Here is a 24,187-nt window from a genome sequence, read left to right as displayed (position 1 = left end):
GCAGCAGGGCGGCCGTGTGGCACATGCGTACGGGTGCCGTTCTCATTCCCTACCACCTTCGCTAATCATTCTTGAGGCAGATTGAAGACTTAAGTGCCAGATTAAGTGAAAGATTAAAAAAAAACGTATTAATTAATTACAACGCAAAAACTAACTTAATCAATTTTAACGCGAAAAGATGCCGACGAAACAAGAGAAGCAGCGGGCCGCTAGGGTGGAGAGAAGAAGAGCTGCTCAGGAAGCAGCAAGCGCATCAACCTCTGAGTAAATGAATGCTAAACGTACAGAGAAAGAGGATGAATACTATGCATGCTCAAGTCAAATGTGTATTCACTGTTGTTGTGATGTGAGATTTTACATATAACTTGATGAATATTTTGTATGTCTTTATGTGTAATTTAGGCAAAACAATGTAATTTAGTGTTTACCAAACCTAGGAATGGGTCTGTTTGAATTTTACGACAGGATTTGGGGGATGTGTCTTAAACCAGTTTGCCGAGTGTTTCTTTGCTAAAGTCATTTCTACACCCCCCACAAGTAGGCTAAGGTGTACTTTAACATATGGCTTGGGGGCAGGTGTTAAGATGTTCTATTCCCCCATTGGTCAGAGGTATGGCTGTTTGGAATTGGCTTGTCTCAGAGGCCTTTAAGTACCAGGATGTCCTATTGGCTCTAGAGGTTGGACAGAACATCTATAAATGTATGTGTTTAACCTCACAATCTCTCTCTTGCTAACCTGTGATGATGTAGAAGTATCTCTCTCTTACTAACCAACATCTGAAAGAAGCATCTCTCTTGCTAACCTGTGATGATGAAGACAACACAATGAAGAGCACAGCTCAGCAGCCATTTTGAACAGACATGTGGCTGAAAGCTGAGCACCAATGATGCCTTAACTAGAGACATTTAAGTAACTACAAGTCTGTGTGCCGCCTGAACTACATATCACCATTTAATCAGGTTGTATGGTTGCCAATATTCAAATGTACTTTGCATTTTGTTATTATTTATGAATTTTATCAGTAATACATTATTTTATGTGTAACTTAACTTCTGCTTGTCTTTTTACTACATCTAATTGCCCGAGGTTATAGATATAGAAGGGAAGGTGGGGATAAGTTATATACTATAATACCTTATAAACAGTGGTAATTCTGTGAGATTAGGCATTCTAAGGCTACATTTTAAAAATACAATAGGGGAAAGTAGAGTAATATATATTACTCTACCAAGGCAAAACAACTGTACGTTATCGTGCAGTGCGCCGTTACTGGTATACTATCCATCCATCCATCCATCCATCCATCCATCCATCCATCCATCCATCCATCCATCCATCCATCCATCCATTCTCTTCCTCTTATCCAAGGTCGGGTCGCGGGGGCAGCAGCTTGAGCAGAGATGCCCAGACTTCCCTCTCCCCGGCCACTTCTTCTAGCTCTTCCGGAGGAATCCCGAGGTGTTCCCAGGCCAGTGGAGAGACATAGTCCCTCCAGTGTGTCCTGGGTCTTCCCCAGGGCCTCCTCCCAGTTAGACGTGCCCGGAACACCTCACCAGGGAGGCGTCCAGGAGGCATCCTGATCAGATGCCCGAGCCACCTCATCTGACTCCTCTCGATGCGGAGGAGCAGCGGCTCTACTCTGAGCCCCTCCCGGATGACTGAGCTTCTCACCCTATCTTTAAGGGAGAGCCCAGACACCTTACGGAGGAAACTCATTTCAGCAGCTTGTATTCGTGATCTCATTCTTTCTCGTTCTTTTGTTCGTTCTCGTAGTGGTATACTATAATACCTTATAAACTGTGGTAAGTCTGTGGGATTTGAGGCATTCTGACAAAGGCTACTTATTAATAATACAAAAGGGGAAAGCAGAGTAATATAATACTCTACCAAGACAAAACATTGAGTCATCTGACTAACTATAAAACACATCACACATGCAACTGGATATGTGAATAATGTGAAACAGCGACATGGAACAAAATGACAAATGAATAAGGAATATCTGTGGATTTGGAATTGCATTGTTTTGTTTTGACAGCATTCATGTTTTAGTTCAATACTGTGAGATACACTAGAAAATGCATACAGACATACAAAATGCACTTGCGGGTGAACTAAATATTTTTTGTGATGTTTTAATGCGAAATGTGAATTGTGGACACCAACATTTTGTAAATGTTCAGGCAAAACAAGCTTATTCAGTTTGTTTGGGTTGAAACAAGCTATGAGAAGAAACGTTAGAAAACATGAGTAGCTCTCGGCCATTTTCATTTTATTAAAGTAGCTCTCAGTGGAAAAAAATGTTGAGACCCCTGCTCTAGGATATGAAGTTAATAGGCGCAGCTACAGGAAGCCAATGTAGTGATCTAGAATGAGGAGCGACATGTGCCCACCTTGGCTGGTTAAACACCAGACGTGCCACTGCATTTTGAATCATCAGCAAGTGGCCAGATACCAGGGAGTTGCAGAAGTCCAGACATGACAAGACCAAAGCCTGGACCAGGAGTTGTGCAGCATACCCTGTCAGATCTTGAACATGTTGCAAAGAGTGTATCTGCACGAAGACCAAGAGACTGTAGGAACACGATCCCCGTAGGACAGCTCGTCTTTAATCACCACCCCAAAACTGCCAACAGATTTGGCAGGTGCAGTGGTGTAGCTAGGGGCAGGTGGAGGGGACGGTCCACCCCAGGGCATCATTATTGTCCAAAACGCTCAGTACAATTTATGTGTAAGCAGCAGGGTTCGGAAAAATATCACTCATGAATGAAAAAAAGTCAAATTCTCTGATTTGTATCCACAAATGCTTCAAAAATAATTTTCAGACTGTCCTTCTGTGAAGGCATCAGACATTTATGAGGCAATAACAAAAATAAACATAAACATTACACCGATAATAATTTAGAGGAAGATAAACAACTAATTTACAATTTATTATTTCGTTTCATTATCAATCTGAATGCTTTCTTGCTCTGTGCAGAAAACATCCCCACCTATCATTTGTACACTACACTGGTTCTGGTTTTCGCAGCGTAATTATCCATCCATCCATCTATATCCTAAACTACAGGGTCACGGGGGTCTGCTGGAGCCAATCCCAGCCAACACAGGGCACAAGGCAGGAAAGAAACCCCGGGCAGGGCGACAGCCCACCGCAGGGCGCACACACACCCACACACCAAGCACACACTGGGGGCAATTTAGAATCGCCAATCCACCTAACCGGCATGTCTTTGGACTGTGGGAGGAAACTGGAGCGCCCGGAGGAAACCCATGTGGACACGGGGAGAACATGCAAACTCCACGCAGGGAGGACCCGGGAAGCAAACCGGGTCTACCCACTGCGCCACTGTGCCGCCCCAGCGTAATTATATTAAACTAATAATTAGAACATGGCTGATCAGTGCGTCTGCACTATATTCTTGTCTAGTTGATGCTTATAAATAATTATATGTGAAAAATTATTGCTGGTTCTCTCTATAAAAATAAATCTTTGCAAAATGTATCTTATTTTTTCTCTATATGTCATTTTAATTTTCTATTTAAATAAATTAACATATTCAGATATGTTGGAGAGTGGCAAATTGAAGCCCTGCCCCGAGTGGCACAAACTCGAGCTACGCCATTGAGCAGGTGTTAGCAATAATGAGCACAAGCTGGACAGAGATCATCACGTAAGTACTGTGATATGTGATTGTGTCCTTATGATATTATAAAAATCCTCTACAAAATCCACTTTCGTCACCTGCATTTTACAAGCATTACCATTCATTTCAATGTAGAGAAAAGCCAAGCAAAATGACACCTTTTATTGGCTAACTAAAAAGATTACAATACGCAAGCTTTCGAGGCAACTCAGGCCTCTTTTTCATCTTAATCTCATTGAGATTATCATTGATTGTAATCTAATCATTGATTACATCTTGCCTGAAGAAGGGGTCTGATTTGCCTCGAAAGCTTGCATATTGTAATCTTTTTAGTTAGCCAATAAAAGGTGTCATTTTGCTTGGCTTTTCTCTACATTCATAATGGCTAACACGGTACAACACCCTAGTACTACATTCATTTCAATGAAATGAGCGCTTGGCTGAAACCACCTGAAAACTGCTGCTGACAGGATTTTTCTAAACTATACACTGCTATAACATTTAGATGTGTATAGTGTTGTGGAAAATAAGTTCACATAACATTACAAACAGTTTTAGAGCATTATGGTCTTGCGTTTCAATGTAGAAAAACATTTAGGTGTGAAAGGGCCCTTAACCTCCCTAACGTTAGACCTGAGGTTCACTCAGGCTGTGAAAACAGCATCAGTCTCGAGTGTCACTTGGGCAGCGGTATACACACATCTTGTGTAAGCAATAGACCCAAGGATTACTCAGGCTATAAAAGTGCTAACACCGTTAGTATCGAGCATTACAAAGGCAACGGAGTAAGCATGATTTATGTAAGCATTAGGCCCAGGTGTTACCTTGGCAATGTTTTCGTAAAAATGAAATGGCATCTTCTAAGAAATGGTTTACAGCAACCCAGGTGTCGCATGCTCTTGACAGAGTTACGAGTAGTGATGTCGAGGAGCCTCTCATCAGAAAGTCATGACGAAGTGAATCTGTCTACCGGCAGTGAAACCGAAAGCGATTGTGAGGAGTCCCAAAGTGATACTCGTTTTGATTTTGTGGGTAGACAGGAATAAAATTGAATGTTGAGAGCCGAGATCCACTTACTTACTTGAAGTTATTTCTTGATGATGATGTGATCGTAAGAATTGTTGTTGAGATGAGCCGTTATCCTGAGCAGTGTCAGTGTCACGTGAATGACCGTACATCTAAGCAGTTTTCTCATTTGGAAATATATATGGAATTAGCACCATTATTATTATTCATTTCACACTATTATTATTATTAGTATTATTATATTAATAATAATTATTTGTATCATTATTATACCTTTTACACTACTGGCTTGGTACTTTTAGTGTTTTGCATGTTTTTGACAATATATACGACATTAGCATAATTCTTCTTCTTATTATTATTATTCATCCATCCATCCATTTTCCAACCCGCTGAATCTGAACACAAGGTCACGGGGGTCTGCTGGAGCCAATCCCAGCCAACACAGGGCACAAGGCAGGAACCAGTCCTGGGCAGGGTGCCAACCCACCGCAGGACACACACACACACACACACCAAGCACACACTAGGGCCAATTTAGAATCGCCAATCCACCTAACCTGCATGTCTTTGGACTGTGGGAGGAAACCGGAGCGCCCGGAGGAAATCCACGCAGGCACGGGGAGAACATGCAAACTCCACGCAGGGAGGACCCGGGAAGCGAACCCAGGTCCCCAAATCTCCCAACCGCATGGCAACAGCACTACCCACTGCGCCACCGTGCCGCCCTATTATTATTCATTTCATATTATAATTATTATTGTAGGCAAAGGTTTAAGTGGCCACTGTGATCTGTGAGGGTTATTCATACATGTCATTTTATTTACATTGGGAATCCAGCTGACATGGTGCATCTGACAGGCAGATGAGATGAGTCAAGTGTTACAGTGCTGAAGTGCCATGTTTGGAGCACACAGTAGCCGTGTGCTATTTCCTAATCATTCTGGTGAGCAAACACATTGTAGCCATGTTTGGAGACTGCATGTTCAAAGAGGGGATATCAAAATCACACAACTGCATGGAACTCTGAGAGCTCACCTAAGAGCGGATGGAAGACATCACTCCTGCCAGTGCCTCGGACCAAAAATGCTTTCCCACACTCTGTCTCAAAGATGGATAGGGTCTGATTGCAGGAAACCCCGACTGCATCTGCTTTGGCCAAGTATTGCTCTCCTCGAGGATTATATTCTTGGTAGTGTTAAGCAGATATTAAACAGAAGCTAATATAATCTTCCTAGTGTTATTGATTATTTCTACCTTTTTAGAATCCCCACCAGATCACTAGGGTAAGATATAAGATTGACCTTTATGTGTATTGTTGGTTTAGTAAAGGCTGCAATCTCCGACGAACGAACCTCTTCCCAGGGAGCATGCGCCCCTGCTGGATTCATTTATTCATTATTATTATTTGTATCGTTGTTAAACTTTTTACACTTCTGACTCTGTACTTTTTGTGTTTTGCATGTTTTTGACAGAAAATACAATATTAGCATCATTCTTATGATTATTAATTTCATATTATTATTATTATTATTATTATTATTATTATTATACCTTTTACACTTCTAATTTGGAGTTTTAGTGTTTTGCACGTTTTTGACAGTGTATACAGCATTAGCATCATTCTTATTATTATTCATTTCGTATTATTATTATTATTATTATTATTATTATTATTATTATTATTATTATTATACCTTTTACACTTCTAATTTGGAGTTTTAGTGTTTTGCACGTTTTTGACAGGTGTATATGGTATTAGCATCATTCTTCTCATTATTCATTTCATATTATTAATTATTATTATTATTATTATTATACCTTTTACACTTCTAATTTGGAGTTTTAGTGTTTTGCACATTTTTGACAGTGTATATGGCATTAGCATCATTCTTATTATTATTCATTTCGTATTATTATTATTTGTATCATTATTATACCTTTTACACTTCTCATTTGGAGTTTTAGTGTTTTGCACATTTTTGACAGGTGTATACGGTATTAGCAGCATTCTTCTTATTATTAATTTCATATTATTATTATTATTATTATTATTATTTGTATCATTATTATACCTTTTACACTTCTAATTTGGAGTTTTAGTGTTTTGCATGTTTTTGACAGTGTATACATTATTAGCATCATTCTTCTTATTATTAATTTCATATTATTATTATTATTATTATTATTATTATTATTATTATACCTTTTACACTTCTAATTTGGAGTTTTAGTGTTTTGCACATTTTTGACAGGTGTATACGGTATTAGCATCATTCTTCTTATTATTCATTTCATATTATTATTATTATTATTATTTGTATCATTATTATACCTTTTACACTTCTCATTTGGAGTTTTAGTGTTTTGCATGTTTTTGACAGTGTATACATTATTAGCATCATTCTTCTTATTATTAATTTCATATTATTATTATTATTATTATACCTTTTACACTTCTGACTTTGTACTTTTAGTGTTTTGCACATTTTACAGTAGAAAAATGAGATTTAATTAAAATGCAATGTGTTTTACATGTTTTTTCAAGAGAAAATGTAATGCTAAGGAGGTTAATCAGACCCCTCGGGCAACTGCGGTTCTAATTACTGCAGCACCTGACAGCAATCAGTGAGTGGCAGTTAATGAGGGTAAGGTACAGTAGATAAATAGAAAACACAAAATAAAATAAAAAAACAAATAATAAAAACAAGGGAATAAAAAAAGTAAAATGTTCTAATTAAAATCTTGACACATGCCTCCAGTGTCCAGTGTTCCATCGATGCTGATGCCCAAGTCACTTGGCAGGTCTTTATTATATAGAGTGGCCATGAAGTGCATGAGTGGTTCAGGTGCAAAATTAAAGGGTTGGCAGCATTAAGCGGTGACACACACAAAGTATGAGAGGTAATAGTAGCAATAGGTGGCACACGCTAAATAAAAAGAATGGCAGCATTAAGAGGAGACGCATGCAAAAAGGTAGGTGCAAATCCAAAATGAAATAAGAATGCTGATTGGTGGAAAGAACTGTCAATTACTCTTGGGTGGATGTTTGATGCCTGTAGTGGTATGCAGACTGGAAAAGTCCCTGTTGTTTTAACTTTAAATAGGTGGAATACAACCATAATATTTGTATTATACATTCTGTATGTTACTATACACTGATATCTCTCTACCAAACACAAATTATGAATGCATCATCTGGCTTTTGTGAAAAACCATTATGATTTTTGTCAAAGCATCCATCAACCCACCAGAATGCCACTTTCAGATTTGGTTTCTGCTCCAGTGCTGCTGCTCAAATTTAATAATAGAAAACCTTTAATATCAGAGTCTTAGTTTTGCATTGCACACACGCATACATGTATAATGCATGATTGTATACTTATTAGTTATGATAATAATAATAATAATAATAATAATAATAATAATAATAAAAGTCGCACAAACCCAAAGTCGCTTTACATACAGAGGAAAAAAAAAATCACACAGAAGTTCGTCAAAGAGGAAAAGTGTGGAGCTGAGATTTAAAGGTGGAGGAAGAGGAGCAATCTCGGAGAGACTGAGGAAGAGGAGCCATAGCACTGAAGGACCTGCCTGCCAGGGTGGAGAGTCAGTAAGGAGATAACTGAGCGAGGACCTGAGAGAGCGACGAGGAGTGTACGGAGCTAGGGGCTGAGTGAGGTAGAGGGGGGCAAAGGTTATGTAGGGCTTTGAAGGTGAGAAGCAGAATCTTGAATTGAGTCCTTGATGTGAAGCTGGGAGAGAACAGGGGAGACGTGAGAAGATCGCTTTGTGTGGCTGCGGAGTTCTGCATGTACTATAGCTTCTGTATTGATATTTGCATGGACGCCGATGAAGAGGGAATTACAGTAATGAATACGAGATATTATGAAACAATGAACCAGAGTCTGAGCATCAGATAAGGACAGAAATGGACGGAGGTGGGCGATGTGACGGAGATGACAGAATTACATCTTTTTCACTTATGGCTACCAGCTTTTTGTCACCTACCCTACTACACTTGCCTTAACAAACAGGCCCATTATGTCACTTATGTTTACCTGTTTTGTAAGTCGCTTTGGATAAAACTGTCTGCCAAGCAAATAAATGTAAATGTATACAAGGACAGACATGGACTAGCGTGATCATATAGTTTATGATTCCAGTGTCACCTCTGGACAAACAATATACTGTAAGTGGACCGTTTCAAGCCTACATTTGCCTTCTGATGTGTTGAGTGAACTTCTGCCTCTTACGGAGTAACTAACTCTTTGCCCAATGAATTCAGTTTGTCCAATTGCACATCTGAATTCTTCATAGTGTGTCACGTTACTGCTGAAAATAGAAAATAATAATGCATACACCCTTCTGATGATGGTACCATAACTGTTTCAGGTTGAAGCCCATTCTCCGAGTCCAACTCAGGGCGGCGAAGGAGCAGTACAGGAGAAAGCTGGAGCAGAAGTTGCAGAATAACAGCATGAAGGAAGTGTGGGATGGGATGAAGATCATCACTGGCTGCAGCTCGAAGCGGGGTACCACCATTGAGAGAGACGTGAAGAGAGCAAACCAAATGAACAACTTTTTTAACAGGTTTGACCACCCTAACCCACTCTCACTCTCACCTCGGAGTACTGCACCCTGCACACATCCTTCTGCTGATACCAGCATAGGAAAGACACCACCACTCATAATAACAACAGCGCAAGTGAGCAGAGAGCGAGGAGACTTCGTGCCAGCAAAGCAGCGGGTCCAGATGGAGTATTGCCACGACTGCTGAAGGTCTGTGCATCGGAGCTGGGGGGTCCTCTACAGCGCATCTTCAACCTGAGCCTGGAACAGGAGAGAGTCCCGAGGCTTTGGAAAACATCTTGTATCACCCCAGTCCCAAAGGTATCACGTCCTAGTGAGCTGAATGACTTTCGGCCTGTTGCTCTGACATCACATGTGATGAAGACTATGGAGAGGCTGCTGCTTCACCACCTTAGGCCACAGGTTCAACACGCCCTTGACCCTCTGCAGTTTGCATATCAGGAGAAGGTGGGAGCGGAAGATGCCATCATCTATATGCTACACCGATCCCTCTCTCACTTGGACAGAGGCAGTGGTGCTGTAAGAATTATGTTTCTAGACTTCTCTAGCGCCTTCAACACAATCCAACCTCTGCTCCTTAGGTACAAGCTGACAGAGATGGGATTAGATTCATACCTAGTGGCATGGATCATGGACTATCTTACAGACAGACCTCAGTATGTGCGTCTTGGGAACTGCACGTCTGACATTGTGGTCAGCAACACAGGAGCGCCACAAGGGACTGTACTTTCTCCGGTCCTGTTCAGCCTATATACATCGGACTTCCAATACAACTCGGAGTCCTGCCATGTGCAAAAGTTCGCTGATGACACTGCTATCGTGGGCTGTATCAGGAATGGGCTGGAGGAGGAGTATAGGGACCTAATCAATGACTTTGTTAAATGGTGCGACTCAAACCACCTACACCTGAACACCAGCAAAACCAAGGAGCTGGTGTTGGATTTTAGGAGGCCCAGACCCCTCATAGACCCAGTGATCATCAAAGGTGACTGTGTGCAGATGGTGCAGACCTATAAATACCTGGGAGTGCAGCTGGATGATAAATTAGACTGGACTGCCAATACTGATGCGCTGTGCAAGAAAGGACAAAGCCGGTTATACTTCCTTAGAAGGCTGGCTTCCTTCAACATCTGCAATAAGATGCTGCAGATGTTCTATCAAACAGTTGTGGAGAGCGCCCTCTTCTACGCAGTGGTGTGCTGGGGAGGCAGCATTAAGAGGAAAGACGCCTCACGCCTGGACAAACTGGTGAGGAAGGCAGGCTCTATTGTTGGCATGGAGCTGGACAGTTTAACATCTGTGGCAGAGCGAAGGGCGCTCAGCAGGCTCCTATCAATTATGGAGAATCCACTGCATCCACTAAACAGGATCATCTCCAGACAGAAGAGCAGCTTCAGCAACAGACTGCTGTCACTGTCCTGCTCCACTGACAGATTGAGGAGATCGTTCCTCTTCCAAACTATGCGACTCTTTAATTCCACCAGGGGGGGTAAATGTTAATATTTAACATTATACATAGTTATTGTCTGTTTTTTTCACCTGTATTATTATCATTCTTTAATTTAATATTATTTATTGTATCAGTATGCTGCTGCTGAAGAATGTGAATTTCCCATTGGGATTAATAAAGTATCTATCTATCTATCTATCTATCTATCTATCTATCTATCTATCTATCTATCTATCTATCTATCTATCTATCTATCTATCTATCTATCTATCTATCTATCTATCTATCTATCTATCTATCTATCTATCTATCTATCAATCAGAATGGCTATAAAATTCACATTCACAATACAGAGCAACGATTACAAAAATAGATCTTGTAAAAGCTTTAAGTTGATTAATTTACCTTGGGATAAGGATACGTGTATCCACTGGGGTAGAGAACACCAGTAAAACGAGGAAGAACCACTCTTGGCACCAGCGAGTCATTAATCATCAGGAAGGCCAGCCTTCTTCCATCAGGGGACCACCAGTGGGCAACATGGGAGTGTAGTATCTCCTCTGTAAGTAATACAGGAGTATGTTTTGGAAGAGATAGTTAAGCTTAATTCCCACACTAAAATAAAAAATAACTATTACAAAAAGATCAAAAATTCACTTTGATTTCTTGTTCCAGGTTTTCAGACACATGGCGCACTTTATTTTGCAATTAAAGCCTACTCTGAAAAGTGTGTTGTTTTTTTTACCGTTGACATTTTGGAGATCCGAACACAGGGTCACGGGGGTCTGCTGGAGCCAATCCCAGCCAATACAGGGCACAAGGCAGGAACCAATCCCGGGCAGGGTGCGTACAGTATTCAAGTTAGCCAAATTAGAAATCTATTTCAAATTGGAACACATAGGATTCTCAAACTGGCTTAAACCGGTTTAAGAAGTGGGGGTGGAGCTTGTCTCAGGCACCACCAACCCTGCACAAGATGCCAGTCCATCATACATACTGTGACCTGCATTGTCAATACGGTCGCTTTGATTATTTTTTTTTTTTGTTTTTCAGGGACAGAATCAAACATAACTATATATTACTAATATATTTATTTATTTTCAAGTATAGCCACTAGAACTGGAATCATCAACACAGTCTGAGGTATCGTATGTTACTACTTGAAGATTTGCAACTTTATCGGGTACACTTACAAAATACAATGAATAGAGGGGCAATTCAGAGGACACGCTCTTTAAGAGTTAATGCTCCTAATATAGTTTCATGATTCCATGTGTTCATCTATTCATCAAAGCAACATAAATAATATATTTGTATATATTTTTATTGATTATAATCAGAAATAGATAACATTCCACACAGTCAAGTCAAATCTAACAAATCAAAGGGAAATTTGACCCCCACCCAAAAGCAAGAGAGGAGCCAACAACCACAGCTACTCTATAAACACACCAGACACGGCTGTTAATGGGTTGGGAGTGATTGTGACACCAAGGCTGTCTGATAGGCATGTTAAGATTTTTGTCCAAAGTGTCATTAATTAGGTGAGCACCAAAAATATGCGGCCCAGTGAGGCTGGAGCTCGATTGCAATGTTCACAGGCTGAATCTTGCCCTGGAAACATTTTAAATGAGATAAATGCACCCAATAAAAACATATATATATATATATATATATATATATATATATATATATATATATATATATATATATATATATATATATATATATATATGTATGTATATATTGTGGAAGGATCAGCCTCAACACAGACAGGCAGACACCAATGGTTCAAGCACCACACACACTTTATTTACAACGCCTATTTACAAGTGTCCCGCTGCCTCTTGTCCTCTCCTCCGAGCTTTATCCTCTTCCACCCGACTCCAGCTGATGACTGGATGGAAGCAGCCCCTCTTATGTTCACCCGGATGTGCTCCATGTGCCTCCTGATGAGCCTTCTGCGGCTCTTCCCGATGTGGCGGAAGTGCCGCATGAGCACCCGGAAGCACTCTGGGTGTCCCTGGTAATACTTCCGCTAGCACTTCTGGGTGTGGCGGAAGTGCTGATATCTAGGGCTTCACAGTCTTCTGGGCATCCCCTGGCAGTGGCCACAGGTCCCTATAGGGTTGAGCTTACATGCTCAATTCCCGTGGACCGCTACAATATATATATATCTAAAATCCAATGTCTGTCTGTCTGCATGTCTGATTTAGATCAGGTTGTTTTCTATAATCTCCTTGAACATTCTGGTTGATTTTACAACTTTTCTCATTGCGTTAAGTATCATAGTTGGCTTGCAGTTCCAATTTATTTCCGTTAATCTGAGAGAGAGAGATGCTGTGCACCTTGCCTCTGCTTAGCTAGCAATACTTGTCTTTTCAGCAGACATTATCATCTAGAGATGGTTAAGGATTAACATTTGATGTTTTTGAGAGAGATCAGAGCTGGGAGTGATTGTGACACAGAGGCTGCCTGATAAGGAATGCAAAGTTTTTTGTTCAAAATGTCGTTAATTAGGTGAGCACCAAGAACATGCTGCCCAGTGAGGCTAAAGCTCGATTGTAACGTTCACAGGCTGAAGCTTGCCATGGAAACATTGTAAATGAGATAAATGCACCCAATAACAACATATATATATATATATATATATATATATATATATATATATATATATATATATATATATATATATATATATATATGTATATATATATATATATATATGTATATATGGATGGTTAAGGAGTAACGTTTGACGTTTTTGAGAAAGATATCAGAGCTATGTGTGTTTTAGAGGGTATCTGCTGACTGGGGGTGCTCTCCTGACTGTGCTGAACACGATCAGATACAGTGCCAGAATTTGACGTTGGAGTGTACCTACCTTCGCCTTGGCCAGAATGACATTTTTTAATTGACTTTTTAAAATTTGTAATGTTTCACTACTATATGGGTGGAGCCACGGGGTAAAACTAGTAAATTTTGTACAGTTTTTTCCATTTTCTAATTATACACGGGAAGTATTAGGGAGGGGCTTTAAAAATATTATATGTAGTTACATTATCGGAAAAGAGACAGATTACCACCTCGCCAATGCTCCTCTGTTCTCACTCCAAAGTGGTGGAATGATGCGCCTCTTTGTCTATTCGACCTCCATCCAGTTTACTCCTGTTTAGGCGTCTTTTGCAAACGCACCTTTTCGTTAAAGCTTTCGTAGCTTCTTAGTGTGTGTTTTGCAGGAGATCTGCTGCTGTACTGCGTACGACTTTAGGCCACAGACATGCGTCTTAGTCGACTTGCAGGTTTAAAGATGTACTGTAGTAGTAGTAGTAGTAATAGTTCTACCCCCTATTGCTTGGTTATTTTAAATCTTGTTCTCTGTTGATTTAGATGCTTGTACCTTCTAATCATTCTTGAATATAATTACTTTGTAAGTCGCCTTAGATCAGCGTTTCTTAACCTTTAAGTATTTGCAACCCGAGTTTTCATAATAGTTATAATCACGCCCCCCTAACGTTTTTTTGAAAGGAGCCCACTAATACCAATTTGTTCTTTTTTAATTAATCATATATCATAGATGCATATTTTATTATACTTACTTGACTTTTATAGACATTTATCTAACTCTATATTTATTTTTCTTGTATCAGAATGTAGTTAATTTGTTTTGGTTTCAATAGATGTATTTTTCATATTTTTGATTCGTGTTTTCTTTTTTTCACATCTTCGCGCCCCTCTTTTTGTTACTTCACGCCACCCCCCCACCCCCCCCTCAGGTTGAGAACCACTGACTTAGATAAAGGTGTCTGTTAAATACGTTATTAGTAATAATAATAATAGTACTGAATGGAATTACTGCGGTGGGTTGGCACCCTGCCCGGGATTGGTTCCTGCCTTGTGCCCTGTGTTGGCTGGGATTGGCTCCAGCAGACCCCCGTGACCCTGTGTTCGGATTCAGCGGGTTGGAAAATGGATGGATGGATGAATGGAATTACCTGTTGATGTGACCTTACCTTCATACAGCCAGTCTGCTATCCCATTGAAAACTGCTCCTTCTTTTCCAGAGTCTGTGAGTCTTAAAGAGCTGTTCCGTACATCTGGTTGGTAATAAATGTTATTTTCAAAAATATAAACCTAAAGGGGAAAGAAAGAACACAATTATAAAAGACATCTCCAGTGTATAACTCTATTACTTTGTTTCTCTACAATTAAATCAACGACGTATTTGAAGCAAAGTACTTTACTACTCGCCTATAATTGATTGTTGTTACCCTGAGCTGTTATCCATTCATCCATCCATTATCCAACCCGCTATATCCTGATGATTGACCTCCAAGGTTATTCCTCTTTAATTTTTATTTTATTTTATTGTAGAATCAACTCTCGGCAGTGGGCAGCACAGCGGCCGTGCGGCACATGCGTACGGGCGTCGTTCTCATTCCCTACCACCTTCGCCGTCACTTCCCTTGCCTCTTCATATCTTAAATCATTCTTGAGGCAGATTGAAGACTTAAGTGACAGCTTAAATGAAAAATTAAAAAAAAAAACATACTAAGTAATTACAACACAAACACTGACTTCATCAGTTTTAAAATGAAAAGATGGCGACAGTTGAAGAGAAGAAGCGGGCCGCTAGGGTGAAGAAAAGAAAAGCTGCTCAGGAAGCAGCAAGCGTATCAACCTCTGAGCAAATAAATGGTAAATGTACAGAGAAAGAAAGAGGATGAAAACTAGGAATTCTCAAGTCAAGTGTTTTCACTGCATGTTATCATGTAAGTCCACTGTTACTGGTAAAACATAATCCATGATTGCATCTTTCACAGTTTGTACTAGACGCTAGTGTGGTCCTTCAGGGTGATGCCATAGGGGCACCATTTTTGGCTCACAACCTCTGAGCAAACGAATGCTAAATGTACAGAGAAAGAGTCTGAAAACTAGGAATGCTCAAGTCAAGTGTCTTCACTGCATGTTATAGAGGCAGGTGGACAAACACAAACCCACCAATTCTGACAAACTCCAAGCATTGATGATGCAAGAATGGGCTGCCATCATTCAGGGTTGGGCCCAGAAGGTGACTGACAGCATGCCAGGGTGAATTGCAGAGGTCTTGAAAAAGAAAGAAGGGCCAACACTGCAAATATGGACTCTGTGCATAAACTAAATGGAATTGTCAATAAAAGCCTTTGAAACTTCTGAAATGCTTGTAGGGTGGCACGGTGGCGCAGTGATAGCGCTACTGCCTCGCAGTTAGGAGACCCAGGTTCGCTTCCCGGGCCCTCCCTGCGTGGAGTTTGCATGTTCTCCCCGTGTCTGTGTGGGTTTCCTCCGGGTGCTCCGGTTTCCTCCCACAGTCCAAAGACATGCAGGTTAGGTGCATTGGCGATTCTAAATTGTCCCTGGTGTGTGCTTGGTGTGTGTGTGTGTGTGCGCGCCCTGCGGTGGGCTGGCGCCCTGCCCGGGGTTTGTTCCCTGCGTTGCGCCCTGGGATTGGCTCCAGCAGACCCCTGTGACCCTGTAGATAGGATATAACGGGTTGGATAATGGATGGATGAAAATGCTTGTAATTCTACTTCAGTATACCATAGAAACATCTGACAAAAGATCTAAAAACACAGAAGCAGCCAACTTTGTGAAAACCAACAGATAGATAGATAGATAGATAGATAGATAGATAGATAGATAGATAGATAGATAGATAGATAGATAGATAGATAGATAGATAGATAGATAGATAGATAGATAGATAGATAGATAGATAGATAGATAGATAGATAGATAGATAGATAGTTTTTTAATCCCAAGGGAAAATTCACATACTCCAGCAGCAGCATACCGACAAAGAACAATACCAAATTAAAGAGTGACAACAATGCAGGTATACAGACAGACAATAACTTTGTATAATTTTAACGTTTACCCCCCCGGGTGGAATTGAAGAGTCGCATAGTGTGGAGGAGGAACAATCTCCTCAGTCTGTCAGTGGAGCAGGACGGTGACAGCAGTCTGTCGCTGAAGCTGATCCTCTGTCTGGAGATGATCCTGTTCAGAGGATGCAGTGGATTCTCCATGATTGATAGGAGCCTGCTGAGCGCCTGTCGCTCTGCCACGGATGTCAAACTGTCCAGCTCCATGCCTACAATAGAGCCTGCCTAACTCATCAGTTTGTCCAGGCGTGAGGCGTCTCTCTTCTTTATGCTGCTTCCCCAGCACACCATTGCGTAGAAGAGGGCGCTCGCCACAACCATCTGATAGAACATCTGCAGCATCTTATTGCAGATGTTGAAAGACACCAGCCTTCTAAGGAAGTATAGTCGACTCTGTCCTCTCTTGCACAGAGCATCAGTATTGGCAGTCCAGTCCAATTCATCATCCAGCTGCACTCCCAGGTATTTACAGGTCTGTACCCTCTGCACACAGTCACCTCTGATGATCACGGGGTCCATGAGGGGCCTGGTCCTCCTAAAATCCACCACCAGCTCCTTGGTTTTGCTGGTGTTCAGGTGTAGGTGGTTTGAGTCGCACCATTTAACAAAGTCCTTGATTAGTTTCCTAAACTCCTCCTCCTGCCCACTCCTGTTGCAGCCCACGATAGCAGCATCATCAGTGAACTTTTGCACGTGGCAGGACTCCAAGTTGTATTGGAAGTCCGATGTATATAGGCTGAACAGGACCGGAGAAAGTACAGTCTCCTGCGGCGCTCCTGTGCTGCTGACCACAATGTGAGACCTGTAGTTCCCAAGACACACATACTGAGGTCTGTCTGTAAGATAGTCCATGATCCATGCCACCAGGTATGAATCTATGCCACCAGGTATGAATGCACTTGGGTCATTCTCAAAACTTTTGGTGCTTAAGTTTACTGACATGTCAGTTCTTTAACCACAGTGCCTGTGGACAAGACAACCCTCATGCATGTCTACTGTTCTGCTTATGATTCCTCCATCACCCCATCTCACAGCAACGTGGGAGATAATCGATACTGTGCTTAACCCAGGAGACTACAATACACCATATGATCCATTTTTATAAGCTGATAACACACTACAAGAATAAAGTCTAAAAATTAAATATCTTGCTTATCATATACCGTGAATTTGGAGTCCAATCTGATAGTCTCGTTCTTTTGACATCCCTTTAAATGAGTTTGCCCCTTCATAGGCATTTATTCATACACTATATTAAAGTCACTGGCTGAGAGGCATGTTCAGATTTTTAAGAAGGACATCTCAAGAGCATCCTGAATCCATTTGCTGCCTTTGAATGATCAGATACTTTGAGCCGACAAAATGCATATATAAATATTGTCAGTGATGTTTGTCATAGCAGGACAATATTTACCCGGTGATTAAAGCTGCATATTTTACCACCTTATCAGAGCTGGCATAATCTAACGTACCCTTCATCCAGGAGTGCGACCCATTTTTTGTGAAACTTGTCACAAAGATTTTATTTTCCTTTTATAAATCATAACCATGCAGCTGATTATCACATAACATGCAGTAGCCAATTTGCACACATGCACGTCTATACCTAAGAGAAATGTCTCAGATTCCTCTGAAAATGGACATAAAATCTAAGACCCCTGCTTATAAAGATACGCAACCCATTGGAAGTTTTTACATTTTCTTGTTATACAACATTAAATCATCATGGATTTTAATTTAACTGTCGTGACACTAATCAACAGGAAAAGACTAATTAATGTCAAAGTGAAAACAGGCCTCTTGCAATAGTAGTCTAAATTAATTATATTGATACACCGTGAGAAAATGTGCAAGCCCTTTAATATGAGAGGGCTGTAATTATATAAATATGGATGCCGTAGTATTGCATGGACTGCACAGTGACAGTGCACAGGGGTTCAAGACTTGGGTGGTCCTGTGCGACGTTTCTATGATCTTCAGAAGGGTTTCACTCTGTGTGTTCTGATATCCTACCACAGTCCAAACACATGCAAGTTAGTTGGTTTGGTGAGGATAAACGTGCCTCTGGTGAGTGAGTGCGTGTGTGTCAATATGTGTGTATTCACTATGTGATCAAGCGGTGCCCTGTCCAGGAGTTGTTCCTACTGGCACGCATGCACCTTGCCAGTTCTGATCAGGTATGCGGTACCACCTCGAGTAGAGAGAGGGTGCTAACTGTCTCGTCTCTTCCCTCTGCAGTTCAGGAGGCCAAATGACCCCACCTCCATCACTCCCTTAAGCTCCACCCATTCCGGGCTGAAGCATATAAAAGAGCCCGCCCCCGGAAGGACCCAAACATTAGACAGGAAGGAGCTGCCAGTTAGACCTGCTGATTTTCATTTGCTGGCGATGTGTTCTTGTGCCCACTGTGTGCCGGTTTAATTCTGTGAGACATGCGTCTTTTGTGTTGCCTTGACAAATAAATGGTGTGGCCAGGTTGGCACCCTAACTGTTTTTGGGACTCTGTTCTATGCTACCTTAATGCCTGATGTTTTGTTCGGATAGGCTCCAGCTTCCCCATGACTCAGCTCTAGCTAAGTGGATTAGGAAAAGGATGAATGATACCGTACTAGCAACATGGATAAAGGTGTCATCGAAAAATCTAAAATATGTGAAAGCTGGGTAAGGGCAGCATAAGATTCAGTGCTTACTGCTACTGTCTCAGGTGCTGTCCATGAGAATCTTATGAACTCACCAGAATTGAATAATGCAAAATCTGGGCTCTGAAATTAACAAAGGAACTGATCCTCACAAATACTCTGGAGGCCATATTGGCTAATGGGGGCTTCAGTCTACTCCCGTGATAATTTGCTAACATTACCGGTCAAAAGTTTTAGAAGACCTCAGTTTTTATGGAAATGCATGCATTTTAATGTCTTAATGTTTCATGAAATCAAAGCATAGAACAAATAAACGATGGCAAATAAAAAAAATAAGTCAAAGAATCATTATGTGTGCAAAATGTTACTCAGATTTTTGATTCATCAAAGTAGCCTGCACCTTTTGCTGATATACCAGCCAAACTGTGGTAACCCTTTTGATTCAGAATGCCAGTCACCAACTCCAGTTAAAGAACCTGAGACCAACACACGTCCTCCTCCGGGTCTGACAGTTGGTGTCACTCGCTGAAGGACCATCCTGTCACCAACATGACGGCTTACAAACACCCTGCATCAGTGATGAACTGAAGATTTCAATTTTAGGTTTCCCTTGTGCAAGTTTATCACCTTTATCTGTAGGCAAGGATTGCATGAAGATCTACTGCATCCCTGCACAAAACTGGTTGAAAAAGTCAACAATTTCAATGGGAAGAGAGGTACTTTACTGTATATACTTGTCTGAAGCACGTATCATAAAATCAGACCCCAACTTGTACACCCATTCATACAACACTTAGATTTTTTATTTTCGTTTACATCTTCTTGCTTCCTCCAGTCTCAAATCAGTTTCTCGGACACATTGAATTTTGTTGCAGCAGCGCAGTTACCAATTTCTTTCGCTACGTCAACGACATTAAATTTAAAACAAGTTTCATATTTTCTTCTGATCGAACGCTCCATCGTAGATAAGGGATGCTCTTACGATAAAGGTGTATGATGCAAAAAACACAAATCAGTGCAAATGCCACTTCGGAATAGTTCGGGTATTACTGTGTGGTCACGTAGACAACAATACATAGAACAAGAAAGGCCATGTGCTCCGTGGCTACTCTCTCAGGTGGGCGTTCGCATGTCATAATCTCTTGGACCAATAGTGTGAGTTTTCCACATTCGACTTATATGACCGATTTTATAAAATACCGGAAATTATACGGTAAAAACTAAGCCCCGCGGGAGAACTTTAACGCGAGTATATATACGGTACCTTTTCACATGGCTGTATGCAGTGTACCTGTTTTGACTAAATGGTCAGCTTCCATATTGACAGGGATGTCTTTTTCTTATTTCAAATTAGTGCCAAAATGCTAAAACCCACCTGAGATACATGATAAGCAAGATTGAGTGCTGCTGCCTTCGAGTCGAAGCATACGCTACGCTTTTATACAGCAAACTTTTTATTGGGAAGTAGGGAAGGTTCACATTAAAATAACAATAGAAAGTACAGTACAGTACTGGCAGCACAATCACTTTGTATACAGGAGACATGATTGGCACGTGTTCACTGTGTTCACCACATCCCGTTCTCCGATCAGGACATATGAACTCCATTGTAATCTTATGAGATAACATTATAATAATAATAATAATAATAATAATTCATTGCATTTATATAGCGCTTTTCTCAGTACTCAAAGCGCTATCCACAGAGGGAGGAACCGGGAAGCGAACCCACAATCTCCTTACTGCAAAGCAGCAGCACTATGTGGTCAGATGCTGCCCAAATGGACATTATGAGGCTCATAGCTGCATTAAATAAAATCCACTGCTCCAATATGTCAAACTTTCAGCTTTCATGTTAAATAAAATGGTGCCGAACACCGAAAGATGTTTGACCTATGGGCTTTTAACACATTAAATGATCCCTGGGCAGCAGAGGAAATAATAATAAATTATTTTAATAATGTTTAGCCTGAGGGTGGCACGGTGGTGCAGTGGGTAGCGCTACTGCCTCGCAGTTGGGAGACCTGGGGACCCGGGTTCGCTTCCCGGGTCCTCCCTGCGTGGAGTTTGCATGTTCTCCCCGTGTCTGCGTGGGTTTCCTCCGGGCGCTCCGGTTTGGTCCCACAGTCCAAAGATATGCTGGTTTGGTGGATTGGCGATTCTAAATTGGCCCTAGTGTGTGCTTGGTGTGTGGGTGTGTTTGTGTGTGTCCTGTGGTGGGTTGGCACCCTGCCCGGTATTGGTTCCTGCCTTGTGCCCTGTGTTGGCTGGGACTGGCTCCAGCAGACCCCCATGACCCTGTGTTCAGATTCAGCGGGTTGGAAAATGGATGGATGGATGGATGGATGTTTAGCCTGCAGTGGGCTTGTGCCCTGCCCAGGGTTTGTTTCCTGCCTTGCACCCTGTGTTGGCTGGGATTGGCTCCAGCAGACCCCCGTGACCCTGTAGTTAGGATATAGCGGGTTGGATAATGGATGGATGATTAGCCTATTCTGCAATTCATCAGATGAAGATGAATGCCTGCTTCCATATTTACAGGGATGTCTTTTTCTCACTGCAAATTAGTGCCAAAAATGCTACAACCCACCTAAGATACGTGATATGCAAGATTGGGTGCTGCTGCCTTCCAGTTGAAGAATGCAGTATGCTGTTTTATGGTAAACTTTTAATTTGTAAGTAGGGAAAGTTCACATTAAAATAACAATAGAAAGTACAGTACTGTACTGGCAGTGCAATCACTTTGTATACAGGAGACATGAGAGGCACGTGTTCACTGTGTCCACCACATCCCATTCTCCGATCAGGACATATGAACTCAATCGTAATCTTCTGAGATAACATTATGTGGTCAGATGCTGCCCAAATGGACATTATGATGCTCATTGCTGCATTAAATAAAATCCACTGCTCCAATATGTCAAAGTTTCAGCTTATGTTTTAAATAAAATTGTGCTGAACACCAAAAGACGTTTGACCTATGGGCTTTTAATGCATTAAATGGTCCCTGGGTAGCAGAGGAAATAATAATGCATTATTTTAGTAATGTTTAGCCTATTCTGTAATTCATCAGATGAAGACGAATGCCTTCTTCCACATTTACAGGGATGTCTTTTTCTCACTGCAAATTAGTGCCAAAATGCTACAACTGTCCAGAGATGTGGAATACACAAGATTGGGTGCTGCTGCCTTTGAATCGAAGCATACGCTACACTTTTACACAGTAAACTTTTTTATTGGGAAGTAGGGAAAGTTCACATTAAAATTACAATAGAAAGTACAGTACGGCACTGGCAGTGCAATCACTTTGTATACAGGAGACATGAGAGGCACGTGTTCTCTGCGTTCACCACATCCCGTTCTCTGATCAGGACATATGAACTCTATTGTAATCTTATGTGACAACGTTATGCAGTCAGATGCTATCAAATGGACATTATGTGGCCCATAGCTGCATTAAATAAAATCTACTGCTCCAATATGTCAAAGTTTCAGCTTTCATTTTAAAGAAAATGGTGCCGAACACCAAAAGACGTTTGACCTATGGGCTTTTAATGCATTAAATGGTCCCTGGGCAGCAGAGGAAATAATAATGCATTATTTTAGTAATGTTTAGCCTATTCTGTAATTCCTGAGGTGGGTTGGCACCCTGCCCAGGATTGGTTCCTGCCTTGAGCCCTGTGTTGGCTGGGATTGGCTCCAGCAGACCCCCGTGACCCTGTGTTCGGATTCAGCGGGTTGGAAACTGGATGGATGGATTCTGTAATTCATCAGATGAAGACGAATGCCTTCTTCCACATTTACAGGGATGTCTTTTTCTCACTGCAAATTAGTGTCAAAATGCTACAACTGTCCAGAGATGTGGAATACACAAGATTGGGTGCTGCTGCCTTTGAATCGAAGCATACGCTACGCTTTTACACAGTAAACTTTTTTATTGGGAAGTAGGGAAAGTTCACATTAAAATAACAATAGAAAGTACAGTACAGTACTGACAGTGCAATCACTTTGTATACAGGAGACATGAGAGGCATGTGTTCACTGCGTTCACCACATCCCGTTCTCCGATCAGGATATATGAACTCTATTGTAATCTTACGGGACAACGTTATGCAGTCAGATGCTATCAAATGGACATTATGTGGCCCATAGCTGCATTAAATAAAATCCACTGCTCCAATATGTCAAAGTTTCAGCTTTCATTTTAAATAAAATGGTGCCGAACATCCAAATGTATTTCCTCATACGTTTGACCTATGGGCTTTTAATGCATTAAATGGTCCCTGGGCAGCAGAGGAAATAATAATGCATTATTTTAGTAATGTTTAGCCTAATCTGTAATTCATCAGATGAAGATGAATGCCTGCTTCCATATTTACAGGGATGTCTTTTTCTCACTGCAAATTAGTGTCAAAAGATAATACACTTAAGGAAGATTTATTCCCCAAATGCTGTAATCATCAGTTTCTGATTTGCCACATTTCATGATTTAGCACAGAGGCTGCTGAATGCCGTCCTCCCCTCTCTTTGTCTGCCACAGCGTCAGAGGCTTGGCTCCGTTTGAGGAGGGTGAACCAACACTGTCGACTCTTTTATTTATGTTTGTGCCTATTTACCAGCTGTTTCTCTGTGGGCTTTCAGAATTTGCAACCGAACTGAAGTCCAAATTAAGATCTTTAAGAAATGTAAGGAGGTGGCACCGCAGTTTTCTTTTCCATAGCACAACAAAACATAAGTGTCGTGGGTCACATGTCTCCTTACCAGCTGCTGCCCTTGCACTCCCCAGGCTGCATACTGCAGGACTGAATTGGTAACCTCCGGGGGGTTGAGTTCCCAGACTTCTCTAGGGTGAGACGGGAAAAAGCACAAAGGCAAATGAAAAGCTTCACAAATTAAAAACAGTGTTGTAA

General features: G+C 41.2%; 2 protein-coding genes across 4 annotated transcripts in view; both read right to left on the bottom strand.

The window, feature by feature from the left end:
• ccdc93 (coiled-coil domain containing 93) overlaps nt 1–24,187 on the bottom strand; it is an 876,647-nt gene that overhangs the window by 253,009 nt on the left and 599,451 nt on the right. The gene's annotated exons all lie outside the window — the stretch shown is intronic.
• LOC114656664 (inactive dipeptidyl peptidase 10-like) overlaps nt 1–24,187 on the bottom strand; it is a 284,823-nt gene that overhangs the window by 137,123 nt on the left and 123,513 nt on the right. The window contains exons 5-7 of the mRNA XM_051930750.1: nt 24,039–24,120; nt 14,731–14,851; nt 11,123–11,277 (exon numbers count right to left, since the gene is read on the bottom strand). Coding sequence (XP_051786710.1) covers nt 11,123–11,277; nt 14,731–14,851; nt 24,039–24,120 — 358 coding nt within the window. The remainder of the gene's footprint in view (nt 1–11,122; nt 11,278–14,730; nt 14,852–24,038; nt 24,121–24,187) is intronic.

Source organism: Erpetoichthys calabaricus, chromosome 8, assembly GCF_900747795.2.
Source record: "Erpetoichthys calabaricus chromosome 8, fErpCal1.3, whole genome shotgun sequence".
Classification (NCBI taxonomy): Eukaryota; Metazoa; Chordata; class Cladistia; order Polypteriformes; family Polypteridae; genus Erpetoichthys; species Erpetoichthys calabaricus.
Note: the sequence above shows the minus strand (reverse complement) of the source record. Positions and strands in the feature narration are given on the sequence as shown.